Below are 23314 nucleotides of genomic sequence, written 5' to 3'. Positions count from 1 at the left end.
ATTGAGAATGACTACAGATGTTTGGACACAGTATGTATGTTTCTTTTATGTTGTACTCCTCCCCAAACACCTGTGTCGGAGACTTAGTTTTGAGTGACGTCTTTCTTGGATGTTTTTCGTGATAGTAGTTTGTAAGCTAGTAAGCTAACGGGGTAGGCAGACTCTGAAGATTTGTAAATGGCTTTTGCCGTACCAGGCTTCCAGAGAAGTTTGGTGACTCCATTTTGGGGGGAAGATCACAACTTAGAGGCTGATCGAGAAGGGAACATAGGTGAGGGAAAAGAAGCAGATTTCGAGGATCACTGCAACAGAGCAAAATACAAAGGATATAGATGGCTCATTAACAGTGAGACAGACCTAAGGAGAGAGACATGTGAAGCAGAGGAACATGTTAAAGAAGTAAAAGAAGAGTGTGAATACGTTGGAGTGCAGAAGGGTGGAATAGAGGATACAGATTCAGTTAGGGTATACAGTAGAGACTCCTATGCCAGAGAAATGTTCCAAGCCCTGGAGCAGCTCAGGGACTCATCTCTCCTCACTGACGTGTCTCTTAGTACTGACGATGGGCAGCTGCTCCAGGCACATTCCCCTGTCCTGGCTGCGGTCAGCTCCCTGGTACACCAGAGACTGCCCAAGTGGGATAAAGTGATGGAGAGGAGAGATGCTGACATACGGCCTGAGATATCCATCAGTCTGGGTCCTGAGGTGGGGAGCGAAGGGCTGGCAGGGGTGCTGGAGTTTGCCTACACTGGGACCATAGCAGCTCTGAACAGAAACCGCCTGGTCCAAATAAAGGTTGCAGCTACAACACTAGGGGTCCCCAGAGTTTTAGAACTGTGCTGTGAAGAGGAGGAGAAGATGAAGACAGTAGAGATGAGAGCAGAAGAAAGGAAGGTCTCTGCTGAAGAACAGATGAAACTCAGTCTTCAGTCCATCAGACAGCTGAGGAAAGAGGGACTGGGCTGTGATGTGGAGCTGGAGGTCGCTGGGACATCGTTCCGTGGTGAGTAGACCAAAGTCCTAACTATACCGTGGTAGAGAAGACTGTTTATTCAGGTTGGCAGGACATTGTTTTGTGGTGAGTGGACCAAAGTCCTAACTATACCGTGGTAGAGAAGACAATTTATGGATTTTCAAGCAAAATTACCCATGCATGTCTTGAAATGGATTTGAAATGATACATTTCTGAAAGGGTTAAAGAACAGGATGTCAGCTTTAATTTTATGGCAACTTAATACGTGGATTTTATGTTGGATGAACCATTATAAATTACAGCAGGTTTTGTGCGTAGTCCCCACATTTAAGTGTACCAAAACTACTGTGACAGTTGGCTTCACAGCTGTCATGGTGTGTTTGCATAATTTCTGCATGCACAAGCAAACCGCCAATGTCTAGACTTGATTCTTGGCTTTGCATTTGAATTTGACTCGTTTACTGGTGTCTGACCATATGAGGACATAAGAAGTGTCAATGCAAGTCAATCCGGCCATCATGACACAGATACATCAGAATAAATCAGTGAAAGACATAGCCAAAACATTAGTTGTGCCACAATCAACCACTTGATTAAAGTAGAAAGAAAGCACTGGTTAGCTCACCAACGCCAAATCACCTGCTAGACCCAGGGCTATGTCTACATGAATGACCAAAGAATGCTCACAATAATAAAAAATTTAAAACTAAAACAATACTTCATTAAAAAAGTTAATTTGTCTAATCACCTTTGGTCCTGTAAAATGTACTTATGCTTGCAATTAAACAATTACAATTTAATATCCAAAGTTCTGGAGTACAGAGCCAAAATTGCAAAACTAGTGTCACTGTTCAAATATGTATGGGCTGTGACTGTATACAGTCAACGCAAGAAGCATGGGCACCCTTCATCAAACTGAGCAAAAGTGAATGCAGAAATTAAACAACACGAAAAATGAGTCACATTTTGGAGGTAGATGCCTACTTTCATTTCAACACAAACATTTCTCAAACACACATCTTACTAAGTAGTTTGTCAACATTGGGGTTGACAACTATCTATATATCATCTTCTCTCCCTTGACTCCTGCAAGTCCACAGAGTACTCCTGGCTGCCAGTAGCGACTACTTCCGGGCAATGTTCACTAGCGGGATGAAGGAATCCCAGCAGCTCTGTGTGAACCTTCCCTTCCTGGAGGCCTCTGAGTTGGAGGCCCTGATTAGCTGCACCTACAGTGGGTCGATCCAACTCAACTGGGGATGTGTTTTTGAGATCTCCTGCACTGCCCTCCAGCTCCAGTTCCAGCACATTCTCTCAATGTGCCTCAGCTTCTTGGAGAAGGAAATGAATGCCCACTCTTGTCTGGATGTGGCCTCCTTTGCTGAGGCTTATGGGATGCAGGAACTTCTTGAGACAGCCAATAAATTTGTCCTGAGACACTTTCAAAATGTGGCGACTACCCCAAAATTCCAAGACCTGCCAGCTAACAAGCTTAGAAAATACCTGAAAAGCAATTCTCTCCTTGTAACCTCAGAGCTTGTGGTATTCAAGGCTGTAGCGGTTTGGATCGAGGCCTGTCCCAGCAAAAGGCTTAGATTCGCCAAAGAGCTGATGAAGAGTATTTTCTTTCCCCTCATGACTGACAATGAGTTCAAGGAAGTTAAAACCGCAAAACTGTGGACTCAATGCAACACAAAACGTCTTTACCAGACTATACTGGAGGATTTTCACTCCTATTATATTGCACCTCGGACCCTGTGTAGAGTCTACCAGCCCAAGGATAGTCTGGTCTTGGTGGGTGGAGACCAGATCTCGGCCGACCTCAGCCGGCAAAACCCCAGCCGAGAATTATGGTTTGGGAACTCTCTGAAGAGCTACATAGGACTTGTGAAGAATGTGGAATGGAGATTGCTTACAGAAATGCCAAACCCACCAAGATTAAGCCACGATGTGGCAGTCCTTGCAGAGAAGTTGTATGTGGTTGGAGGACAGGATTATTCTGGCAGACTTAATGTTTTAAAATCAGTCTACAGGTGAGCTATGAATCTAAGTTTATATCAAAATGTCTACATAATTTAATTTTTGCATTATTTTCTTCCTTCATATTTTAGTCCTTATTTCCTTCCAGGTATGATCCAATTCAGAATAGCTGGGAGCGACTTGCTGACTTACAAGAGAAAAGATGTAACTTTTCCATTGTTGTGTTTGAGGGGATGTTGTATGCCATTGGAGGGGACAGTGATCCAGAAACAAACCTGAAAAGTGTTGAGAGTTACTGCATGAACACAGACTCCTGGAGGTAATGTTTGATAGAACAGGAGAATGGTAACACTGAATTGCTTGACTAAATTCAAAGAGTGATCCTGGAAAATAACAGAAACCTTTACAAATGGCTTATGTGGAACTGAATTTAGTAAGATCAACTTCAAGATTATAGCTTTGCCTCATTGCAACAGCTCTACGGCAGGTTTGTTAGAGTCAATGAACGTCCCTACCCATGCATTTTGTCAAGCCGCTCTGCTTTTTAATCACACTGTTTGCTCAGTCAGTAACTATCTGCAGGTACATAGATGTTGGAGGAGAGCACATTCCCAGCCAACAGCCATGTTTGATCTTGTAGGTGCACAGTGTTCCACTAGGAACTGTTTATAGGCCAACAATGTGCTCTTGGCCCTATCTTGTCATACTCAAACAAATCCTCGTGGTAGGTTGACATGGCCCCAACATCAGTCGTGGTTAAAGGGTAGAAAATGCGCTTTGTATTTGCTGCTTAATACTTCCTGGTTGAGTGAACAGTTTGATTAGAAGCAGAAATTCTTGGTGAAATATGCATTGCATGACACATCGTTATATTTGAGTCTCTCCAACCTGCTATGTTGTTAATACATAAAAAGTGAAAAAGACCTCAAGAAATTAGGAGGGGATAGAAATATGTGAAATTATTATGTTTATTGTTAACTGATGTTTGCTGTCTTTGGCATTCTTGTTAGCTTTGCTAGACCCTTGGATATGACCCTGAGTTGCCATGCTGCCACAGTTTTGGATGGAAAGATCTTCATTTCAGGGGGATATCATCAGAGGTACCGGTGTCTGACATCTATGTTCACATATCACCCTGAGAGAGGAACCATCTACCTGGCAGACATGAGGCAGCCCCGAGCCTATCATTGCATGGAGACTTTGCATGGGCATCTTTACGTGGCAGGAGGAATCACTCTGGATGAAGACAAGACATCTATCGACCAGCTGACCTGCGAGGTCTACGATCCAGTTACTGACACCTGGAGCGCCTTCACGAACCTGCCCATCCCCCATGTTGGGGCTGCCTCTGTGGTTCTGGAGGGGATGTTCTATGTACTGGGAGGATACTTCAAAGACAACTACAGGGAGACCAGACTGGTGCATCGTTATGATCCCATGCTCCAGTTTTGGGAGAACATGGGCGTGATGCCCGGGCCCAACACTGACATACGAGCATGTTTGATCCATTTGCCGAACCACTTGAGAAAATGTCAGAATATTTGAAACTAAAGCTATATTGTCCTTTAGAGCTATTTACAGATTTTGAAGTGTGTTTTCTGTGTTTCAAAGGTTTTACAATACTTCTCGAGAACCATATTTGAAGACATTAAAACATGCCTACCTTCAAACTGCTACACATTGGTCATCACTAAGAATGCATTTCAATACCTATGTTTCCCTAATAATTCATTAATTATTATTTTTGTGTCAATGTATCAGAGTTTCATGAATATGAATTATGATTTAATCCCAGTAATCTACACACTACAGGGCAAATTGTTTAGGGGAATTTCCTTGTGAAAGTGATGCAGAACAATGTTCAGTAGTCTTAAACACATCTGATTATACATATATTATCTCTAATCTTAGAGCAATGTATTCAATTGTATTTATGAATCTTAGTATTACAGTTCTCGTACATAAAACAATAAATAATCAGATGTACCATTGCTTAACGTCCAGACTATAGGTTTCTGTGAATGCCTTGGATTGGGCATTGCTTCCCCCTTGGAAGACCAGCACTTAAATGAGAAAAGTTGCCTGTTCAAATAAATTGAGAACAGAAGTATGTTTTTCACAGAAATTCTGCATTGGCCTTACAGCATTGTACTGCTAAGGCAGATCTAGTGCGTTCTATGTATTTTCATCAAATGAATTGAATTAATTGGTGCCCCTCAGGGAATTGAAAAGGATGATAGAGTAATACATAGGTATTAGCTTCTGTCTCTTGAATTGTTTGTTCATGTTATTTATTTTACTGTGTACTACTTGTACTTCACCAGGTTTCATGTTTTTGCGATGAGGGAAGGCCACAAAAGCAAAATTAGACACCATTAGTGGGCGAGGGAAAATATTTGGTAAAATAATAATACAATTAAAAAAAAATATCCAGCATAGGTTCAAATCCCATCAACCCCTATTTTATCACATTTCTCTGTCTTTCACCACTTCATAGAAATCATAGAAAGCCTATATAAAATGTAGTAAAAAAAAAGTACAGTCCATGCAACATCCACTTACAAGGACTACTGAAAAATCAACTGGCCTTAACTTCTTTACATGTAAATTCCAAATACATCATTAGTGTGAGGTCTGTATGGATGTGATGTCCGTATTTGTTTATTGTTCCATAATTTGATGATGGCACATGTAGCTCAAGACATTGCAATTCATAATTAACTTACTAGGTATGTAGATGTTAATTGGAGTGACTGTCAAGGGTGAGATTAGATTCAACTTACTTGTCATTGAATACTTAACTGTCCTTTTAGTCAGATGTTTGTCTGACTAAAAGGACAGCAAAGTACCAGCACTTGTTAAAATATTAAACATAACCACCAGAGATAATTTTGTGTTGTAATCATTCATTTAGTCACAAATTTTGAAAATGATACTGTAATGACAAATCATGCATTCTGATGCAGTCGTATAGAGCTGAACATGTAAATGACTGAGAGTGAATGCACTGTCTCTCATTGTGACCTATCTTTTCACGTCCATCTTTGCTGACATTTAGACAAATAGGAAACACTGGTGCTGAAGGGCCGCAATTTATTGTGAGCATACAGCAGTTTACTCATAGAAATCTAAAACCTGAAAGAGATTTAACCATAACCACAGCACAGGATATTTTACAGAGGTCTTTACATAAATGAATAGACACATATGGTAAAAGGATTTATTTACACGCAGTATTAAATGGAGATGGGCAAGCTTAGTAGGCAACTCTGATGGAATTGAAAAGAAGGTTTTAGAGCTTTTGAAATGACAGTGTTGAAAAGATGCCTAGATCAGGATGAGCTGCTTCAAATTGAATTAGGTAGGAGATCTGCAGCGATACAAAGGTGTTATAAGAGGAACAAAACGTGTGTGGGAGACCAACATGTTGATTTTTTTTTTTAAAAGGAATATTTTTGTCCCCCTCACACTGTTACTTGACATACTATGACCTGGGCGACTCACAATGTGCTGTTTACTTCATTTATTATAATTGGCAATTTTTTCACAATCAAATAAGGGGACAAAACATGTTTTTTCCATTTATGGGCACTGTATTACATGTTTCACTCATAGAACAAATTCCTTGTTTGTTGTGAAACTTATTTGGCAATAAAACCCTTTCTGATTCTGCTAAGCGTCTCAAATATTTTATTTGTACTTCACCCTGCTTGTAGCTGAGGATCTGCGGAATTCACAAATATGAAGCACTTCCTTTTATTGTATAAGGCCATTTTAGAAGGCTAAATAGTGCCAGATGGAGTAAAAAACGGTTTTTAATGGATCCTATGTAATATGTTTACTACACTGTTTTGATGGCTAAGTTGTCGGTTTCACAATTTTATCTTACAACAGCAAAAAAAAAAAAAAAGATTTCAAAAATAGTTTCACATAGGAAACAACAGAAAGCCGCTAAAGGAGCAATAATCATAACGGCCATCTAGGAAGACCCATGAATTGATCCAAAGTTTCATGTAGACCACTTCCCCCTGGTCCAACTGCAGCGTGACTCCATTTGAAGCGTTGTCGTTAGATTCTCCACTGGAGTGGTATTCGTACACAGACATCATCCGTTGGTCACCCTTGAATATGCTCAGACCCATGTCATGGCCCGCATAGCCATTTCCAGAAAAACGGAAGTAATACACCCCTCTCACTGGTGCTGTGAAGAGTCCTGAGGCACAGGAGTACACCATCTATCAATTACCCTTTGCTACTTGAGCCTTTATATCAGTTGAACAAATCCTATTTGCCAAGAATGCTATTGGTGCAGGCTTTCATTCTGGCCAAGGAGTAACACACCTGATTCAAGTATGTATAGATTAATATGGGAAATAGGAATAAGATGTTACTACTTTTTGAATAATATATTCAAAATGTTTGAATAAGATGTTACTACTGACCCCTCTGGCCCAATAAAGAATGATTTAGATGTGAAAGACCTGTGGTTGAGTTGTATGCATTGCCAATGTTGGTGAGGACTTTCCCGAAAACAAGTTTAGTCTCAGCGTTGATGGGTCCATGCTGTTTACTTTCTGAGGACAGCAAGGATGCCGAGAAGGCCACCTTGGGGCGCTCTGCCAACACAAAAAAAACAGCAACATCAATAACACCACAGCAACTATGTCATTAGAATTTTTTTAATATTAAATTAAAAGGAAAGACAACAGCTTAACAAAGGGTGAGCTGACTATGTAAGTACCATATATTGTGAGAAATATAGGGGGAATTCACTAAGTCGCTCAAATGTAAAGTAAGTCACACTTCAGTAAGATGTCCATTGCAGTGCTTTTGGTACTTTCAATGAGGAAAACAGTTAACAAGTGTAATGGAATAGCAAGATGACAACACATTCTTAACTTGGAAGACGTAATACACAAGTAGGATATTCTAGGCGCTAACTGAGCACTGAAACGCCTTTAGGCACACTGAACTGTAGTTTGTTGGGCATGGAGGGGCATGTACTTTAGTAAAGCACATGAGCGAGTTATAAAACCCACATGCACTTCACAAGTTGTTTCCCCTCCATGTCACCTCGGGGGCTCCGTAGATATGCACTCAATTCTCAATATTCAATATACACTCACCTAAAGGATTATTAGGAACACCTGTTCAATTTCTCATTAATGGAATTATCTAATCAACCAATCAATCACATGGCAGTTGCTTCAATGCATGTAGGGGTGTGGTCCTGGTCAAGACAATCTCCTGAACTCCAAACTGAATGTCAGAATGGGAAAGAAAGGTGATTTAAGCAATTTTGAGCATGGCTTGGTTGTTGGTGCCAGACAGGCCGGTCTGAGTATTTCACAATCTGCTCAGTTACTGGGATTTTCACACACAACCATTTCTAGGGTTTACAAAGAATGGTGTGAAAAGGGAAAAATATCCAGTATGCGGCAGTCCTGTGTGCGAAAATGCCTTGTTGATGCTAGAGGTCAGAGGAGAATGGGCTGACTGATTCAAGCTGATAGAAGAGCAACTTTGACTGAAATAACCACTCGTTACAACCGAGGTATGCAGCAAAGCATTTGTGAAGCCACAACACGCACAACCTTGAGACGGATGGGCTACAACAGCAGAAGACCCCACCGGGTACCACTCATCTCCACTACAAATAGGAAAAAGAGGCTACAATTTGCACAAGCTCACCAAAATTGGACAGTTGAAGACTGGAAGAATGTTGCCTGGTCAGATGAGTCTTGATTTCTTCTCACCCCAAGTGAGGGAAGGATGGAACTGGAGGTTTGGTCCCCAAACCTGACACCCTCCGGCCCCTGGCTGCGCCTAGAAATTCTGTCCATAAAAATTACGAACAGAACCGGCGACAAAGGGCAGCCCTGCCGGAGTCCAACATGCACTGGGAACAAGTCTGACTTACTGCCGGCAATGCGGACCAAGCTCCTGCTTCGGTCGTACAGGGATCTGACAGCCCTTAGCAAAGGACCCAGGACCCCTTATTCCCGAAGCACCCTCTACAGGATGCCGCAAGGGACACAGTCAAATGCCTTCTCCAAATCCACAAAACACATGTGGCCTGGTTGGGCAAACTCCCATGAACCCTCCAGCACCCCATAGAGGGTATAGAGCTGGTCCAGTGTTCCACGGCCCGGACGGAAACCACACTGTTCCTCCTGAATCCGAAGTTCTACTATCGGCCGTATTCTCCTCTCCAGTACCCTGGCATAGACTTTCCAGAGGAGGCTGAGAAGTGTGATCCCCCGGTTGTTGGAACACACCCTCCGGTCCCCCTTCTTAAAAAGAGGGACCACCACCCCGGTCTGCCATCCCAGAGGCACTGTCCCCGACTGCCACGCGATGTTGCACAGACGTGTCAGCCAAGACAGCCCCACAACATCCAGAGACTTTAGGTACTCAGGGCGGATCTCATCCACCACCAGTGCCTTGCCACAGAGGAGTTTCTTAACTACCTCTGTGACTTCAGCCCGGGTGATGGACGAGTCCACCTCTGAGCCCTCATCCTCTGCTTCCTCAATGGAAGACGTGACGGCGGGATTGAGGAGATCCTCGAAGTACTCCTTCCACCGCCTGACGACATCCCAAGTTGAGGTCAACAGCTGCCCACCTCGACTGTAAACAGCGTTGGTAGGGCACTGTTTCCCTCTCCTGAGGCGCTGGACGGTTTGCCAGAATCTCTTCGAGGCCAGCCGATAGTCCTTCTCCATGGCCTCACCGAACTCCTTCCAGGCCCGAGTTTTTGCCTCCACAACCACCCGGGCTGCAGTCCGCTTGGCCTGACCTTATGGCCACAGCTCCGAGCGGCCGCTTCGACAATGGCGGTGGAGAACATGGTCCACTCGGACTCAATATCTCCAGCCTCCCTCGGGATCCAGTCGAAGCTCTGCCGGAGGTGGGAGTTAAAGATCTCTCTGACAGGAGACTTGGCCAGACGTTCTCAGCAGACCCTACACTTGGGTCTGCCGAGTCTGTCCAGCTTCCTCACCCACAATCGGATCCAACTCACCACCAGGTGGTGATCAGTTGACAGCTCCGCTCCTCTCTTCACCCGAGTGTCCAAGACATACGGCCGCAGGTCAGATGAAACGACAACAAAGTCGATCATCGACCTACGGCCTAGGGTGTCCTGGTGCCACGTGCACACCGCTCGGGTTCAGATCAGGGTGGCCGTTCCTCCCAATCACGCCCCTCCAGGTGTCACTGTCTTTGCCCACGTGGGCATTGAAGTCCCCCAGTAGAACGATAGAGTCCCCAGTCAGAGCACTTTCCAGCACCCCTCCCAGAGACTCCAAGAAGGTCGGGTACTCTGCACTGCCGTTTGGCCCGTAGGCACAAACAACAGTGAGAGACCTATCCCCGACCCGTAGGCGCAGGGAAACGACCCTCTCGTTCACCGGGGTAAACTCCAACACATGGCGGCAGAGCTGGGGGGCTATAAGCAAACCCACACCAGCCGGCCGCCTCTCACCATGGGCAACTCCAGAGTGGTGAAGAGTCCATCCTCTCTCAAGGAGTGTGGTTCCAGAGCCCATGCCGTGCGTAGAGGTGATCCCGACTATCTCTAGTCGGAACCTCTCAACCTCACGCACGATCTCAGGCTCCTTCCCCGCCAGCGAGGTGACGTTCCACGTCTCTAGAGCTAGTTTCCGTGTCCAGGGATCGGGTTGTCGAGGCCCCCGTCTTCGACTGCTGCTCGATCCTCTCCACACCGACCCATTATGGTCCCTCCTGTAGGTGGTGAGCCCACTGGAAGGCGGCCCCACGTCGCTCGTTCGGGCTGAGCCCGGCCGGGCCCTATGGGGAAAGGCCCGGGCCACCAGGCGCTCGCTGGCTCCAGGGCGGGGCCCCAGCTGCGCCATACCGGGCGACGTCACGGTGCTCAAAATGTAACTCATCATTAAAGGGTTTTGAACCGCTCTTAGTCTGACCCGTCGCCTAGGACCTGTTTGCCTTGGGAGACCCTACCAGGGGCATATAGCCCCAGACAACATAGCTTCTACGGTCACCTGGGTACTCAAACCCCTCCACCACGTTAAGGTGGCAGTTCAAGGAGAGGTCAAATAATATGATAGAGGTAATAAACATCCGAGTTGTTAAGAAGAATGTTCTTGAACACATGTTCTTGAAGACCGAATGAATTACCTAACTGCCGTTTTAAAATACACATTCTATTTTCAAATACACATTTTACCTGAACTGCTATTCCAATAGTCATATTTACTTCGGAGAGTCTTAAAACCCACACTTCATTTTGTAATCACTCAAAGATTTCATTTCGTTGTTTTAACTGTTGATAGTGTTAACATTTCATATTTTCCTAAGACACTGATGTGCTGTAGTCAACACTGCCCACTTCTGAGGGTTACAATGTACTTCACCTTTGTACTCCTTCTTTAGGTCCTCCACCAGAGCCCTTTGCACAGTCACGGCTGCCTCGGCCGTATTCAGCCTACTGCTCAGCTCTCCCACCAAATACTTGAGCTCCTTCAGTTCAGTGTATATGTCCACCACAGAATCTTCAGAACCACCCAGAGTCAGACACATGATGTAAGCCAGCAAGACCAGACGTGTCACTGTGCTTTTACTCATCCTTCTCAGGGAAAAGTTCACTCAATGTTATGTTCCTAACCTTATTCGTTTCCAATCTGGGAGGAAAAAAAACTCAGTACTACTCTCTGATGTTTGGTAAATACGGTGTGATAGGGATACCGTTAATCATTAACTCTACATAGATATAAGTATTGGCGCTCATTGATTGGCTGGCTGGCTTGCTCTCTCAGATAATGGACTTTCATTTGTTTCTCAATTCAGGTTTTTCCCAATTTGGTTCATGGTTTCCCTACTGTAGGAAAGAGTTTAAAAGACAGAACAAACATAACATATATAGAATAGCATTACAATGTACATTAAAAAGTAAATACGTACTTAACAAGACTTTACTAATATTAATATATTTAATATTTGTAAAGTCATAAGATTTTAAAACTGAACACACACACACACACACACACAAAACATTCATTTTCAATCAATGCAATCTATGAACAAAAAATTACAACCAATGTTTTCATAATAATAAATAACAATGATTATCATCATTATGCCAGTAAATTTGTTTTCATACAGTACATCAGTGGTTCCCAACTACGGTCCTCAAGTACCCCCAACAGTACACATTTTCATTGTAGCCCCAGGCAAGCACAGCTGATTCAACTTGTCAACTAATTATCAGGCTCTCGCTGAGTTGAATTGGGTGTGCTTGTCCAGGGCTACAACAAAAATGTGTACTGCTGGGGGTACTCGAGGACTGGAGTTGGGAACCACTGCAGTACATGCTTAGAATATACAATTTTGCTCACCTATAGATTCCCAGCCTTACACTTACCCTATATTTATTAGTATATAGAAAACAAACTGAACGTCATGTGGAACTTTCTCACCGTGTTAAGTTCCCTCTATCAATGTCTTAAGTGTTCCGGCAGCAGGAGCAAACATGCTCGTATGTCAGTGTTGGGTCCGGGCATCTTGCCCATGTTCTCCCAGTGCCAGTGAGCTGGATCATACCGGTGCACCAGTCTGGTCTCCCTGTAATCCTCTTGGCAGTATCCTCCCAGTATATACAGCTTCTCCTCCAGAACCACAGAAGCCGCTCCGACATGGGGTACATCCAGGGGCGTGAAGGCGCTCCAGGCATCACTGAGGGGATCGTAGACCTCACAGGCTAGCTGGTCGGCATAGAATGTGCGCTGTTTGCACACCCCTCCCACTACGCAGAGTCCCCCGCAGCTACGCAAGACCTCCATACAGTGCTGAGCCCGGTCCCCGCTCATCTCCGCCAGGTAGGTGGTTCCTCTCTCAGGGTGGTAAGTGAACATGGACGTCAGACACTGGTAGGTGCTGTTAAACCCCCCAGAGATGAAGATCTCTCCATCCCACACTGTGGCAGCGTGGCCACTCAGGGCGTGGTCCAGAGGCTTAGCAAACCTGGACGTGGGGGATGGAAAGCAAATGCTTGACACGGTCCATGAGGACAGTAACAAAGGTTTGTTTAGATAATATTGAAGGTCGATATATGCTGGACTAATATGTTACTCAATGTGTTTAAAATGTAATACAGTAAGTCCCATACACTGTTTCTTCCTCATGTAAACCACCTGAAACATATAGCGCTATGCTCACACCAGCAGCAGTGTGATCATATTATTTCTGTCAATTATTCTTTGAGCGCTGCCCCCCCCCTCCCCCATCACCTCACTTCAACCCTAAAGTCCTGCATCTGCATGGTCTGAGCATACTCAAATGATGCTGACTTCTAATGAAATGAATGGTGAGACAAGCCCGGCTATGGTGAGCCCCATGATTTGAGAAGTCTGTCTAACACTGGTAATACTTTCCCATGGCCTGGGCCTTTCCTTTTACCGCCTTACCTCCAGGTGTCAGAGTCGGGGCTGTAGACCTCCACACTGCCCAGGTTTAAAGTGATATCCGTGTCCCCTCCAATGGCGTACAGACAGTTCTCTCGTACCACCACCGTGAAGTTACTCCTGTACTCCTGCATGTCAGCCAACCTCTGCCACTTGTCCTGCATTGGGTCATATCTGCGTGTGTGTGTGAGAGAGGGAGAGAAACGACAGAATTGTCTTTATTTTCTTTTTTAAAATGCCTACCCTCGTCAACGATTATAAACCTACCTTAATAAATCAAAACCCAGCTTAAGGGCCAATCCTCACCTGTATGTTGATTTCAGCATATCACCCCTCACGTAGAACTCACACCCTCCGACCACGTACAGCTGTCCGCCCATCACTCCCACGCCATGCCGAAACCTGGGCTTCTCCGGTATCTCTCCCAGGACCATCCACTCCATGGACTTCACAAGCCCTGTGCCGCTGCGGAGGGAGTTTGCAAACCATAGCTCTCTGCTGGGAAGCCGGTTCCCCACATCAGGGACCACCTGATCGCCTCCAACTAGAACCAGGGCATATTTTGGCCGTCTAATCCGGCACTGGTCCTTGGTCTCAGGAAGGCTGAAGCCAAAGTCCTTCAGGGCCGAGCTGTATAGGTCAATCTAAAATAATAACCACATTTACTGTTAAAATAACTGCTGTAGGTATGATGCAATACACAGGATGTTTAATTTCGCTTAACGTATCGCAGGATCGCTTAAGAGAAATTCCCTATGCGGTCCAAGTTGTCGTATATCATGCAACATACTGTTATGAGATAAAGTGGTAACGGATTGCCATTTACCTCTGTGTCACTGCTGCACTCCAAGCGCAGGTTGATCGCCCTGACCTCTCTGAACTCCTTGAAGGTCATGAGTGAGAAACGGACACCCGTCATCACCTCCTTGGCTTGGGCTAGCCTTTCGGTTGGGTCAGCCTCTAACCAGGCCACCACGGCTCTGAACACAGCCAGCTCTGAGGGGGCACAGAGGCCGTCACAGCGCAGAAGGTCCAGCAGTTTATTGGCTGGAAGGTCCAGGAATTTCAGAGTTGTTGAAACTCCTTGGAAGTTCCTCAGGATGAAGTCTTCGGCTTCCTCAAGAAGTTCCGGCATCCCATAAGCCTCGGCAAAGGAGGCCACGTCCAAGCAGGAGTTGGTCTCCATTTCCTGTACCATGAAGTCGAGGCACAAAGAGAGGGCAAGCTGGAATTGGAGCTGAAGGGAGGTGCAAGTGATCTCGAAGACACGCCCCCAGCTGAGGGCAAGAGACCCGCTGTAGCAGCATCCAATCAGTGCCTTCAACTCTGAGGCATCCAGGGAGGGAAGTACCACACAGGGCTGCTGGGATTCCTTCATCCCACTGGTGAACATTGCCCGGAAGTAGTCGCTACTAGCTGCCAGCAGTACTCTGTGGACTTGCAGGAAATAAATTCAAATTACCTATTTAATTGTAGCATCAGTATAAAAACCACTGTTATAATCATTACTCCTAAAGAGAATACTGGCTACTCCAATATAAACCACAAACATTCCCTACTTTTGACTTTGGTCCACTCACCACGGAACGATGTCCCAGCAACCTCCAGCTCCACATCACAGCCCAGTCGCTCGTTCCACAGCTGTCTGATGGACTGAAGACTGAGTTTCATCTGATAATCAACAGAAACCTTATTTTCTGCCTTCCATACGCATTTCTTCATCTTCTCCTCCTTTTCACAGCACAGTTCTAAAACTCTGGGGACCCCTAGTGTTGTAGCTGCTGATTGTATCTTTGGCAGCTTGTCTCGGTTCAGAGCTGCTATGGTCCCAGTGTAGGCAAACTCCAGCACCCCTGCCAGCCCCTCAATCCCCACCTCAGGACCCAGACTGATGGATATCTCGGGCTGTACGTCAACATCTCTCCTCTCCCTCCTCTCCATCTCTTCGTCCCATGTGAGCAGTCTCTGGTGTACCAGGGAGCTGACAGCAGCCAGGACAGGGGAGTGTGCCTGGAGACACTGCCCATCCTGAGTGATCAGAGTCAGGTCAGTAAGGAGAGAAGAGTCCCTGAGCTGCTCCAGGCTCTTGAAGACCTCACGAGGGAAGGTCGGTCTGCAGTATGTAAAAATCTTCTCTTCATATCCCTGTCCTTTGCTCTGCTCGTCTGATCCCTCCTCAGTAGCTTCTCCTTGGTTCGAGGGGCTGTCATTCCTCTTCTTAACCTGTGACTTCTCTTTTTTCTCATGCAATGCCATGCCCATCCGTTGGTTGTTGTAGGCCACAATCCACCTCAGCTTTCGATCGTCTGCTTCAACCTCCTCTCCTCCTTCTTCAATCGCCCTTCTCCTCCTCTCTTTCTCCTTCCTCCACTGTTCCTCCCATTCCATGGGCAGGTAGGGTCTGGTAAACTCCATGGCTGTGGTTCTGACTCAAACCTTAAGCCTTAGTAAGAGATCAATCCAGCTGTTCCTGAGACAAGGTCAATGACAGCTTATGTAGCTGTTGACGCTAACTACAGCAATACCAACAGGTCGCTAGTTATGACGGTTACTCAGAAAAATCTAGATTTTGGGTAAAAGACCTATCTAAACACTGTGCTCTTTACTGAAACACAGAAAGTCAAACTCTCTGTTTCAGACTCCGTACACTCTGACTTTGGTCTCACACGCTTACAGGCTAGGCTTTAGACATAAACAAGACACTATTTATAGTTAATAGGTCATGGGGATTCTATTTCGACATGCTTCGTGTCTGGGCTCATTACAATAAAAGACCAAAGAGAAAGACTAATGAAGTTCAGTCAGACATGGGAAAGTATACATTTCTATGACAACGTTTATCCATAGAAAACTATAGCTCACAAACATTCCAGAGATGTCGTATTGCTCTTAAACCAGATATCAAAGAAATTACAGCAGTAAAAACTGATGTGATGTCATACCCATGGTAATACTGATAGTCTTATACCATGACTATCAGTATTCAGTATTCAAACCACCCAGTTTATAAGGAAGTAATAAGGCATAAGGGGATGTGGTTTATGGCCAATATACCACAGCTAAGAACCATTCTTAGGCAGTTCACTTTGTGGAGTGTTTACATAGTGAGTGCACATATTTTCCATTTGTTTTACTTCTGCGTAGGCCCCACCAAGTTAATCAGCCCCACAACCGTTGTGCTACACTCGACCTGTTCATCGTTACAGCTTTTGATTGGGTGGGAGTACCAGGACAGGTGCAAGTTTACGTCACAATGGAGAGGTACTGGTATGTACTGGCTAACAACAAATCCATTTGATCCCTTTGGACTTTCAAGGTCTGTTCCATAGGCTAGTTTACAGTGATTCATACAGTGGTGTGGGAGCCAAAGCACCTTTAGAGGTGTGCAGTTGTTTAATATTGGGTGCGAGTGCATAGTATATAGTATCACTACCGTATATACTAAATACAGTGGTAGGGGACTCAATGACGGATGTACATTGTATAGGCATGGGATGCATTGTCATTGTATATCTTCCTTATTTGGTTACGGCCAGGGAAGTCACTAAAAAATCATGGATGGGGGTCTAAGCCTCGTTTTGGGGGGTCTGGGCATACTCCCCAAAACATATTTTCATCATGCATTTTCAGTGTAGAAAACAGGTGTAAAATCTATCAAAATAAGGGTATCATAGTTTGTGTTAGACACTGATCTAATATGACTAAATATCTAAATAAAAAAAATTGAAGTCCACTGTCTTTATCCATCCAACACCAACAAAAGACACAAAAGCGGTTGTACTATGTTGCCAAAATACTTGTCAACTATAGTTTATAATAAATGAACATCTACATACAGAATATTCTGTTTCTAAGAGAGATCTCTCTGAATCATTCCAAAAACAGATTTAGTCATCAGCCCATTAATCTCGGAACAAAGTCAAAAGAAACTGATCATAATTTAAAAAATAAACATGAGCAATACTTCAAACCCAAACAAACATGAATCTGTGAAACATTCACAGTTCTGCAACTGTGTTCCTGATGACTATTAGTGACATAAAAATGTTAGCTAGCATGTCATTAACGGGAAATAAATATATTCAGTGGTTAATGTTGTCGTTAAAATATACAACCCCCTATTATCGGCTACTGTCCCCAATTATTGGCCACCTTACAATTTTGTTGAATTACATTATAATTTATTTTTATTTGTATTACAAATGACAGATCTTAGTCTTCTCTGAAATGTCTACTAGAAAGTTGTAGCTAGCTTTCTTGCATTCTGGTAAAGAACAAAAGACGGATCACTTTGATATTACATGACGGCTGGTCTGCAAGTCGAATTAAACAATTTCCATTCATGACATTTTAGCGATATACATAAATTTTTTTAACATCCATACATATTTGTAGACAAAATGCTCAACAGCCACTGTGGCTAGTGGTTTCCCAAAGTTACTAGCCACTGAGCATTTTCACTAGCCACCATTTTGTTGTTGGGTAATTACGTTTTATTTGATAAATTCTGACTATGGTGTGCAACATCTTAGCCTGTCTTGTTCACTGGTTCAGTCATGATTAGGCAAAGGTGGTACCCCACTCTACCGGACACCCCTCTGTGAAATACTTTATACAACGTGGCTACACACTTGAAAAAGACAACTATTATGGAGTTAAATCTGCCCTGTTGACCATGTTCACTTGTGCAGCTAATGCACGCTACAATGTCCTCCCTAATATCAAGCAAAATATGGAAGCAATATATTTATTCTTAACATAACCTAGAACTATACCTACATGATATTTAAAAAGAAATATGAAATCACCAATCAGCTTCATAATTAATCGCAGTCAATATTATTGTTGTCTATTTTTGTTATTCTATGTTCTTGTTAATATAAACAGAGCTGTATTTATTACAGCTTTGTCAAGTTATTTTTCCCCTCCTTGCCTTGACGCCACATCGTTAATCTCTCGCGTACAGCATCCATATTAGGAACATCATCATTCCTCCCCAGAAACTCAGTTCTTCCTCTTACTCAGTCGTCACCCCTCCCTTGGTCAAGTATCCACTCTCCAAGCCAGGGCATTGCTGATGTTTGACTGGAGGATGGCTGACGATTGACCCAGGGAGGGCTGACAATTGACCAGGGGAGGGCTGACAATTGACCAGGGGAGGGCTGACAATTGACCAGGGGAGGGCTGACGTTTAAACCAGGGGAGGGCTGACGTTTTGACCAGGGGAGGGCTGACAATTGACCAGGGGAGGGCTGACGTTTAAACCAGGGGAGGGCAGATGACTGAGGAGGAGGAAGAACAGTTTCTGGGGAGGAATGATAATGTTCCTAATATAAATGCTGTACTCTCCACTTCCTTCAGCTGTACCGGGCTCTGCTAGTGTCGCTGTTCCAGTGTCTTCACGTTCATGTTTATATTGTTAGTAACTTAAATATGTTATATATTTTATACTCTTTATATTGCATATATAGCCTAATGTCTCTAAAAACGAATGTGTAATTTCAGGGATTTTTTTTTTTTAAATTTGATTTGTTGATTAGATTTAGTTTGAGGTCAAAGTTTTAGTGGAATATTTTGACATGCTTGGGTGTAGAAGAAAACTGGGATTTCCCGACATTGCAACTCGATGTCTGGACCCATGTGGTCCTGTATGCAAGGTTGCCAGATTTCTTTCACCATAAACTGTATTCTGCAAAGACTCCAGAAAAGAAAAATCGACCAGCTCAAGCCCATTAAAAATAACCCAATTGAATAGGAAACACACCCCACCTGGCAACACTCAACATGGGAAAAAGTGTCCTCCTACTGTGTTTTTAGCTGCAGTGTTTCGTTTTCTATATGAGCGCAAAATCATGTTTCACTATGCCAACACACAGATGCGGTGCGAGATTGGGAAACAGGAAAAGCCCTGTGTATAGATATATCCATGCTTCAGCACCCCTAAAACTTGGAGTAAGAAATGTTGTTATTCTAACATTTTTGTTCGTCTTTGACAAGGTTAAATAATGTCCAAAACATACTCCGTAGTTTGTGGTTTAAAGTGTGTGTTAAACATGAAAATGAAAACATCCCCGCTTAGCAAATGGTGTCATCCTCTTCTCTTCTTCTACTTCTCTTCTGTACCTGCACCGCTCAGCACGACCGTCATCCAGCGTGAAACACACGCAGAGTGAGAACCCGTTATGTAGTGTTGTGAATCAACTAAGTTGCTCCAAAGCTGTGTCTCACACTTCTTTCCTTTTACCTAGAGTTGTTCCGATACCGAAACCATATCGGTGAGTACTGGAGTCAGTATCCGGAATCACGGTACACCTATAATAAGTGTTTATTTTCGGACTATTTTAGTCCAGCGAGTCGCCGCCGCTGTGGAGTAGCACAGTACCTGGGTGACTCATCCATAGTCATAAACGGAGAGAAGTAGCGCCGGTTACAATGTTCTTCCGCAAGACGCATGCAGTTCTGTTTATTTTTTGTAATTTTTGTATTTTATTATTATTATTATTATTATTATTATTTTGATGCTGAGAACAGGAACATAAAGAAGTATACATCACATTTGTGAATGTAAAATCTGCTTAGGAAAATAATTAAATTAATAACAAAACAGATATTTTCTTTTGTGGGGTCTGAGTCAAAGTACCCAGATATATGTTTCTCATATGTATTGAGAAGCCTGGCCAAATCTTACACTTAACAAATGCATCAATATCATTCCAAAGCTTCTGAGTGTAGTGACATGACCAAAATAAGTGAACCACTGTTTCATCAGACTTCAAACAAAAAGAGCATGTTAGCTCAATATCCGACTTAAATCTTTGTATACATTTCTTAGCAGGACAGAACTTGTGTATGAGCTTAAATTAAATTTCTTTCACTTTATTTATGAGAAAGAATTTCTGCTGTAAAGACCAGATTTCTTTCCAATTAAGGTTAACAAACATTATTCCAAAAGGAAATAACAGGAGGAACAGATATCACATTCTTAAGAAATAAAGATCTTATTTTATAGTTTTTAGCTTTCAACTGAGAAAAACAAGTTTGACCCACAGGAGTGTCACAAGGTTTAGGAAAGGATGTAGTAGATACTGGGGAGGAGTATTTCCAGTTTTTAAAAAGCATACATAAACCAGAAGGAATAACACACATTACAGCATGAAATTCTTTTGGGGTTATTGGTATGTGGTATTCTGAAAGAAATTCTGATTATCTGAACAAAATACCTTGTTTATTAAACAACTGCTCTACCAAAAATAAACCATTACTGAACCAAGTGTCATAAAATAGAGACTTATTCTTGAATAAAATGTTCTTATTGTTCCAAGTAAAACATCTCTGTGGTGAAAAGTTATGTTTATAAATTAGTGCCCATGCTAAGAGAACCTGACGATGAAAGTTGGAGAGTTTGATAGGGAGTTTGGATACATCATAATTACACAATAAGAGAAAATGAGTGCCACCAAGTTGTGAAAAAACAAGTTGAGGAATAACATTCCAGATAGAAGATGGTTTGGCTAGGTACTGATTCAACATTTAATTTTAAATGTATGCAGTTCTGTTTATTAACTGCTAGAGCGTGAAACAAAAACAGCAGCGCGACAAATAAACTGCGTACCAGTGTATTGTGTACGTGTGTCTCTGTTGTTAAAGTTTATCGTTCATTTGATACTCATGTAAACATGACATGACGTGCGTCTTTTCTGGTCAGTCGTCATGGAAACATGAAGCCCTGGCGTTTGGACCAGGGTGAAAACAAACATATCACTGTATACCAGTATCTGTGAAAACACTCACTGTGGCTTTTTAATTGAATAGTTATTCATTCCTAGATGTATCTCTGTTATTTTTCAGTTGTGGCTGACTATCAAACTAGACAATAAAAGAAAGTTAAGTGTTGATACAAAAGGAGGCACATGGAGTTAATGGTCAGGAAAACCAGCTGAGTGAAGAAGGTTTTGTGTTTGTTACAGGGGGCTGTCTGTGTGAACTCTCACAATTAAGCTGGTGCTTTGAAAAGGTCTAAAAAAAAAAAGGAAAAAAAAAAAATCAGCATTTTGGAGTTAGTTGAACCAATGTTAAAATGATAAAGTAATTTTCAATAGACATTTTTTGTTTTTGTGTGAAAAGAGGGTGGGTGGTGGCAGTGGGGCTCATTGGGTGCTTAGCACCCCTAAAGCTCTGACCCTAGAATCGCCCCTGGATATATCGAATGCCACCAGCCAAAGTGGCTAGTAAGAGTGACTGCGTTACACGCCACACCCAAATTCTACCCGCATTTGGCGGGTGGGCGGTTGCCAATGTCAAGCCCTGTCAACCGAATATTCTGCCAAATAAACAAAATTCTATACACTTGGTCAGAAGTTTAGTTGCGATGGAAAGGTTGACAAAAAATATTTTAGTGGGGTTAAAGCCTCACTATTTTATGGAAGACTGATGCCCTCTATGATAAATATGCTAAAGACCATCTTTAACAGTATAAATGTTTTTAATGACTGAAAACATGTCAACATGAATTAATATAGCTTAAGCACGTACGTTAACACATTTTGCGTTAACACATCGTTTTTCTATTCATTTGGATCGAGGATGAATTTCTATCATATCAGATGGTCCCAGGCTTGCATCATGAAAAACGTCTGTATATGATCTACTGCTCCTGAGGAAAAAAAGTGTTCGGCTCTCATAGTGGTGTGAAATGTTGTCCTGCGCACAGGAAGGGATGCGTTTGACATAAGAGAACTGAAGCTGGACAAAATAAGGCAGTGGCTACTCTCATTGTAGATCAAGCAGCGAGACGCTAGACAATTTTATTTAACTGAACTGAAGAAGTTCAGAATGTAATGGTACCTAAGAAAATATGGTTTGGATCAAAAGAAAGGAAATCTGGTCAAATAGAGGTAGATGCCATTCGGAGTGAACGTTGGTGTAGCTGCCTATCCACAATGGATGTAACTCATGGAACAAAATGCATTTAACTTAGACGGCAATTGTTCTTTTAAATAAGTATGTAAAGTTAGCTAAAACCCTAGTAGCTAGCTAACCTCACACTGTTTTTAGTAATTGCCCTATTGGTGTTAATGTGGCTAGCTATACAGACAGAGCAGACATGGCTATAGTAACTGCATGACTGTACATTTATCCAGCAGACATTGTTCGCATGTTTTGCTACTACTACCAGCTTATAATAACATCCACTTGCCAGCAAGGTCAATGCTAGCTGCCTAGAATAATTGACTGTAACTAATTACGAGGCAAAAACAATTGGCCAATTTAGTTAACTAGCTAGCTTTCTATTAGCAAGCTATTCTCACATTTCCTATATATGCTACATCAGATACATTTGGTTTAATTGATTTTAGTATATAATTAAAATAATTGTATGTCAACTCACCTGGTCGGATGAAGATTATAATTTTTTTTAGATGAGCTGAATAAAGTGCACAGATAATGTGTGGGTCTTTAAGAGTGAACTGACGTCACACCAGCGACAGCCACGATTTCTGGGAAAATGAGGCAGAAATACTTCCTGTTTTGAAAGTTACGTCCTTCAGCTTTAAGGTGCAATTAGCGAGTAATTTTAATGGATTTTAGCTCACTTTAAGGGATGTTACCCCTTAATTAAAAACCATTAATTTACACCTTAATTAATCTCTTGAAAATCCACTAAACACCTCCTTAATTATATCAATATTAATGGGTGAATTAAGTACATATTAAGGCGTTTTGTTTCATAGTGCACGGACTACACCCAACTTCCTTTTAAAAAAAATGAAGGCGTCATGTTGGCTAACAAGTGACAGGTGTGCAGGAATCAGTGAGACAACGGCAGTTGATAGAAGTGGGTGTGGTGCAAACAGGAGGGCGGAGACAGAGTAAACCATCTGGGACATTAACAGGGGGAAGGAGTGTCTTTTGGGACAGT

The 23314-nt window shown here is 43.0% G+C and overlaps 3 protein-coding genes across 6 annotated transcripts; 1 reads left to right on the top strand and 2 right to left on the bottom strand.

Moving 5' to 3' along the window:
* The first annotated feature begins 495 nt into the window (after nt 1-495).
* On the top strand, nt 496-4498 carry LOC105007123 (kelch-like protein 13). Its single transcript, XM_034290430.1, has 3 exons — nt 496-1003; nt 2067-2826; nt 3964-4498. Exons 1-3 carry the CDS (start codon nt 496-498, stop codon nt 4496-4498), a joined length of 1803 nt encoding a protein of 600 aa, XP_034146321.1.
* A 2323-nt stretch (nt 4499-6821) lies between these two features.
* Nucleotides 6822-11652, bottom strand: cbln11 (cerebellin 11). The gene is made up of 3 exons (XM_010865937.3): nt 11350-11652; nt 7435-7569; nt 6822-7166 (listed from the first exon to the last, which is right to left on the bottom strand). The coding sequence occupies exons 1-3, from the start codon at nt 11558-11560 to the stop codon at nt 6880-6882; spliced, it is 633 nt and encodes a 210-aa protein (XP_010864239.1). The 5' UTR covers nt 11561-11652; the 3' UTR covers nt 6822-6879.
* A 65-nt stretch (nt 11653-11717) lies between these two features.
* On the bottom strand, nt 11718-23114 carry si:ch211-63p21.8 (kelch-like protein 33). 4 transcript variants are annotated; one of them, XM_020043199.3, is made up of 7 exons: nt 22784-23114; nt 14976-15865; nt 14222-14832; nt 13702-14039; nt 13399-13569; nt 12412-12955; nt 11718-11813 (listed from the first exon to the last, which is right to left on the bottom strand). In XM_020043199.3, the coding sequence occupies exons 2-6, from the start codon at nt 15808-15810 to the stop codon at nt 12430-12432; spliced, it is 2481 nt and encodes an 826-aa protein (XP_019898758.2). In that variant the 5' UTR covers nt 15811-15865; nt 22784-23114; the 3' UTR covers nt 11718-11813; nt 12412-12429. The 4 variants fall into 4 exon arrangements, with proteins under 4 accessions (XP_019898758.2, XP_019898757.2, XP_028973846.2 ...); XM_020043198.2 differs by lacking the exon at nt 11718-11813 and having other exon boundaries at nt 12242-12955; XM_029118013.2 differs by lacking the exon at nt 11718-11813 and having other exon boundaries at nt 12242-12955; nt 14976-15859.
* Nucleotides 23115-23314: the final 200 nt, after the last annotated feature.

Source organism: Esox lucius, chromosome 24 (genome assembly GCF_011004845.1).
Source record: "Esox lucius isolate fEsoLuc1 chromosome 24, fEsoLuc1.pri, whole genome shotgun sequence".
NCBI lineage: Eukaryota > Metazoa > Chordata > Actinopteri > Esociformes > Esocidae > Esox > Esox lucius.
This window is presented reverse-complemented; position numbering and strand designations above follow the sequence as displayed.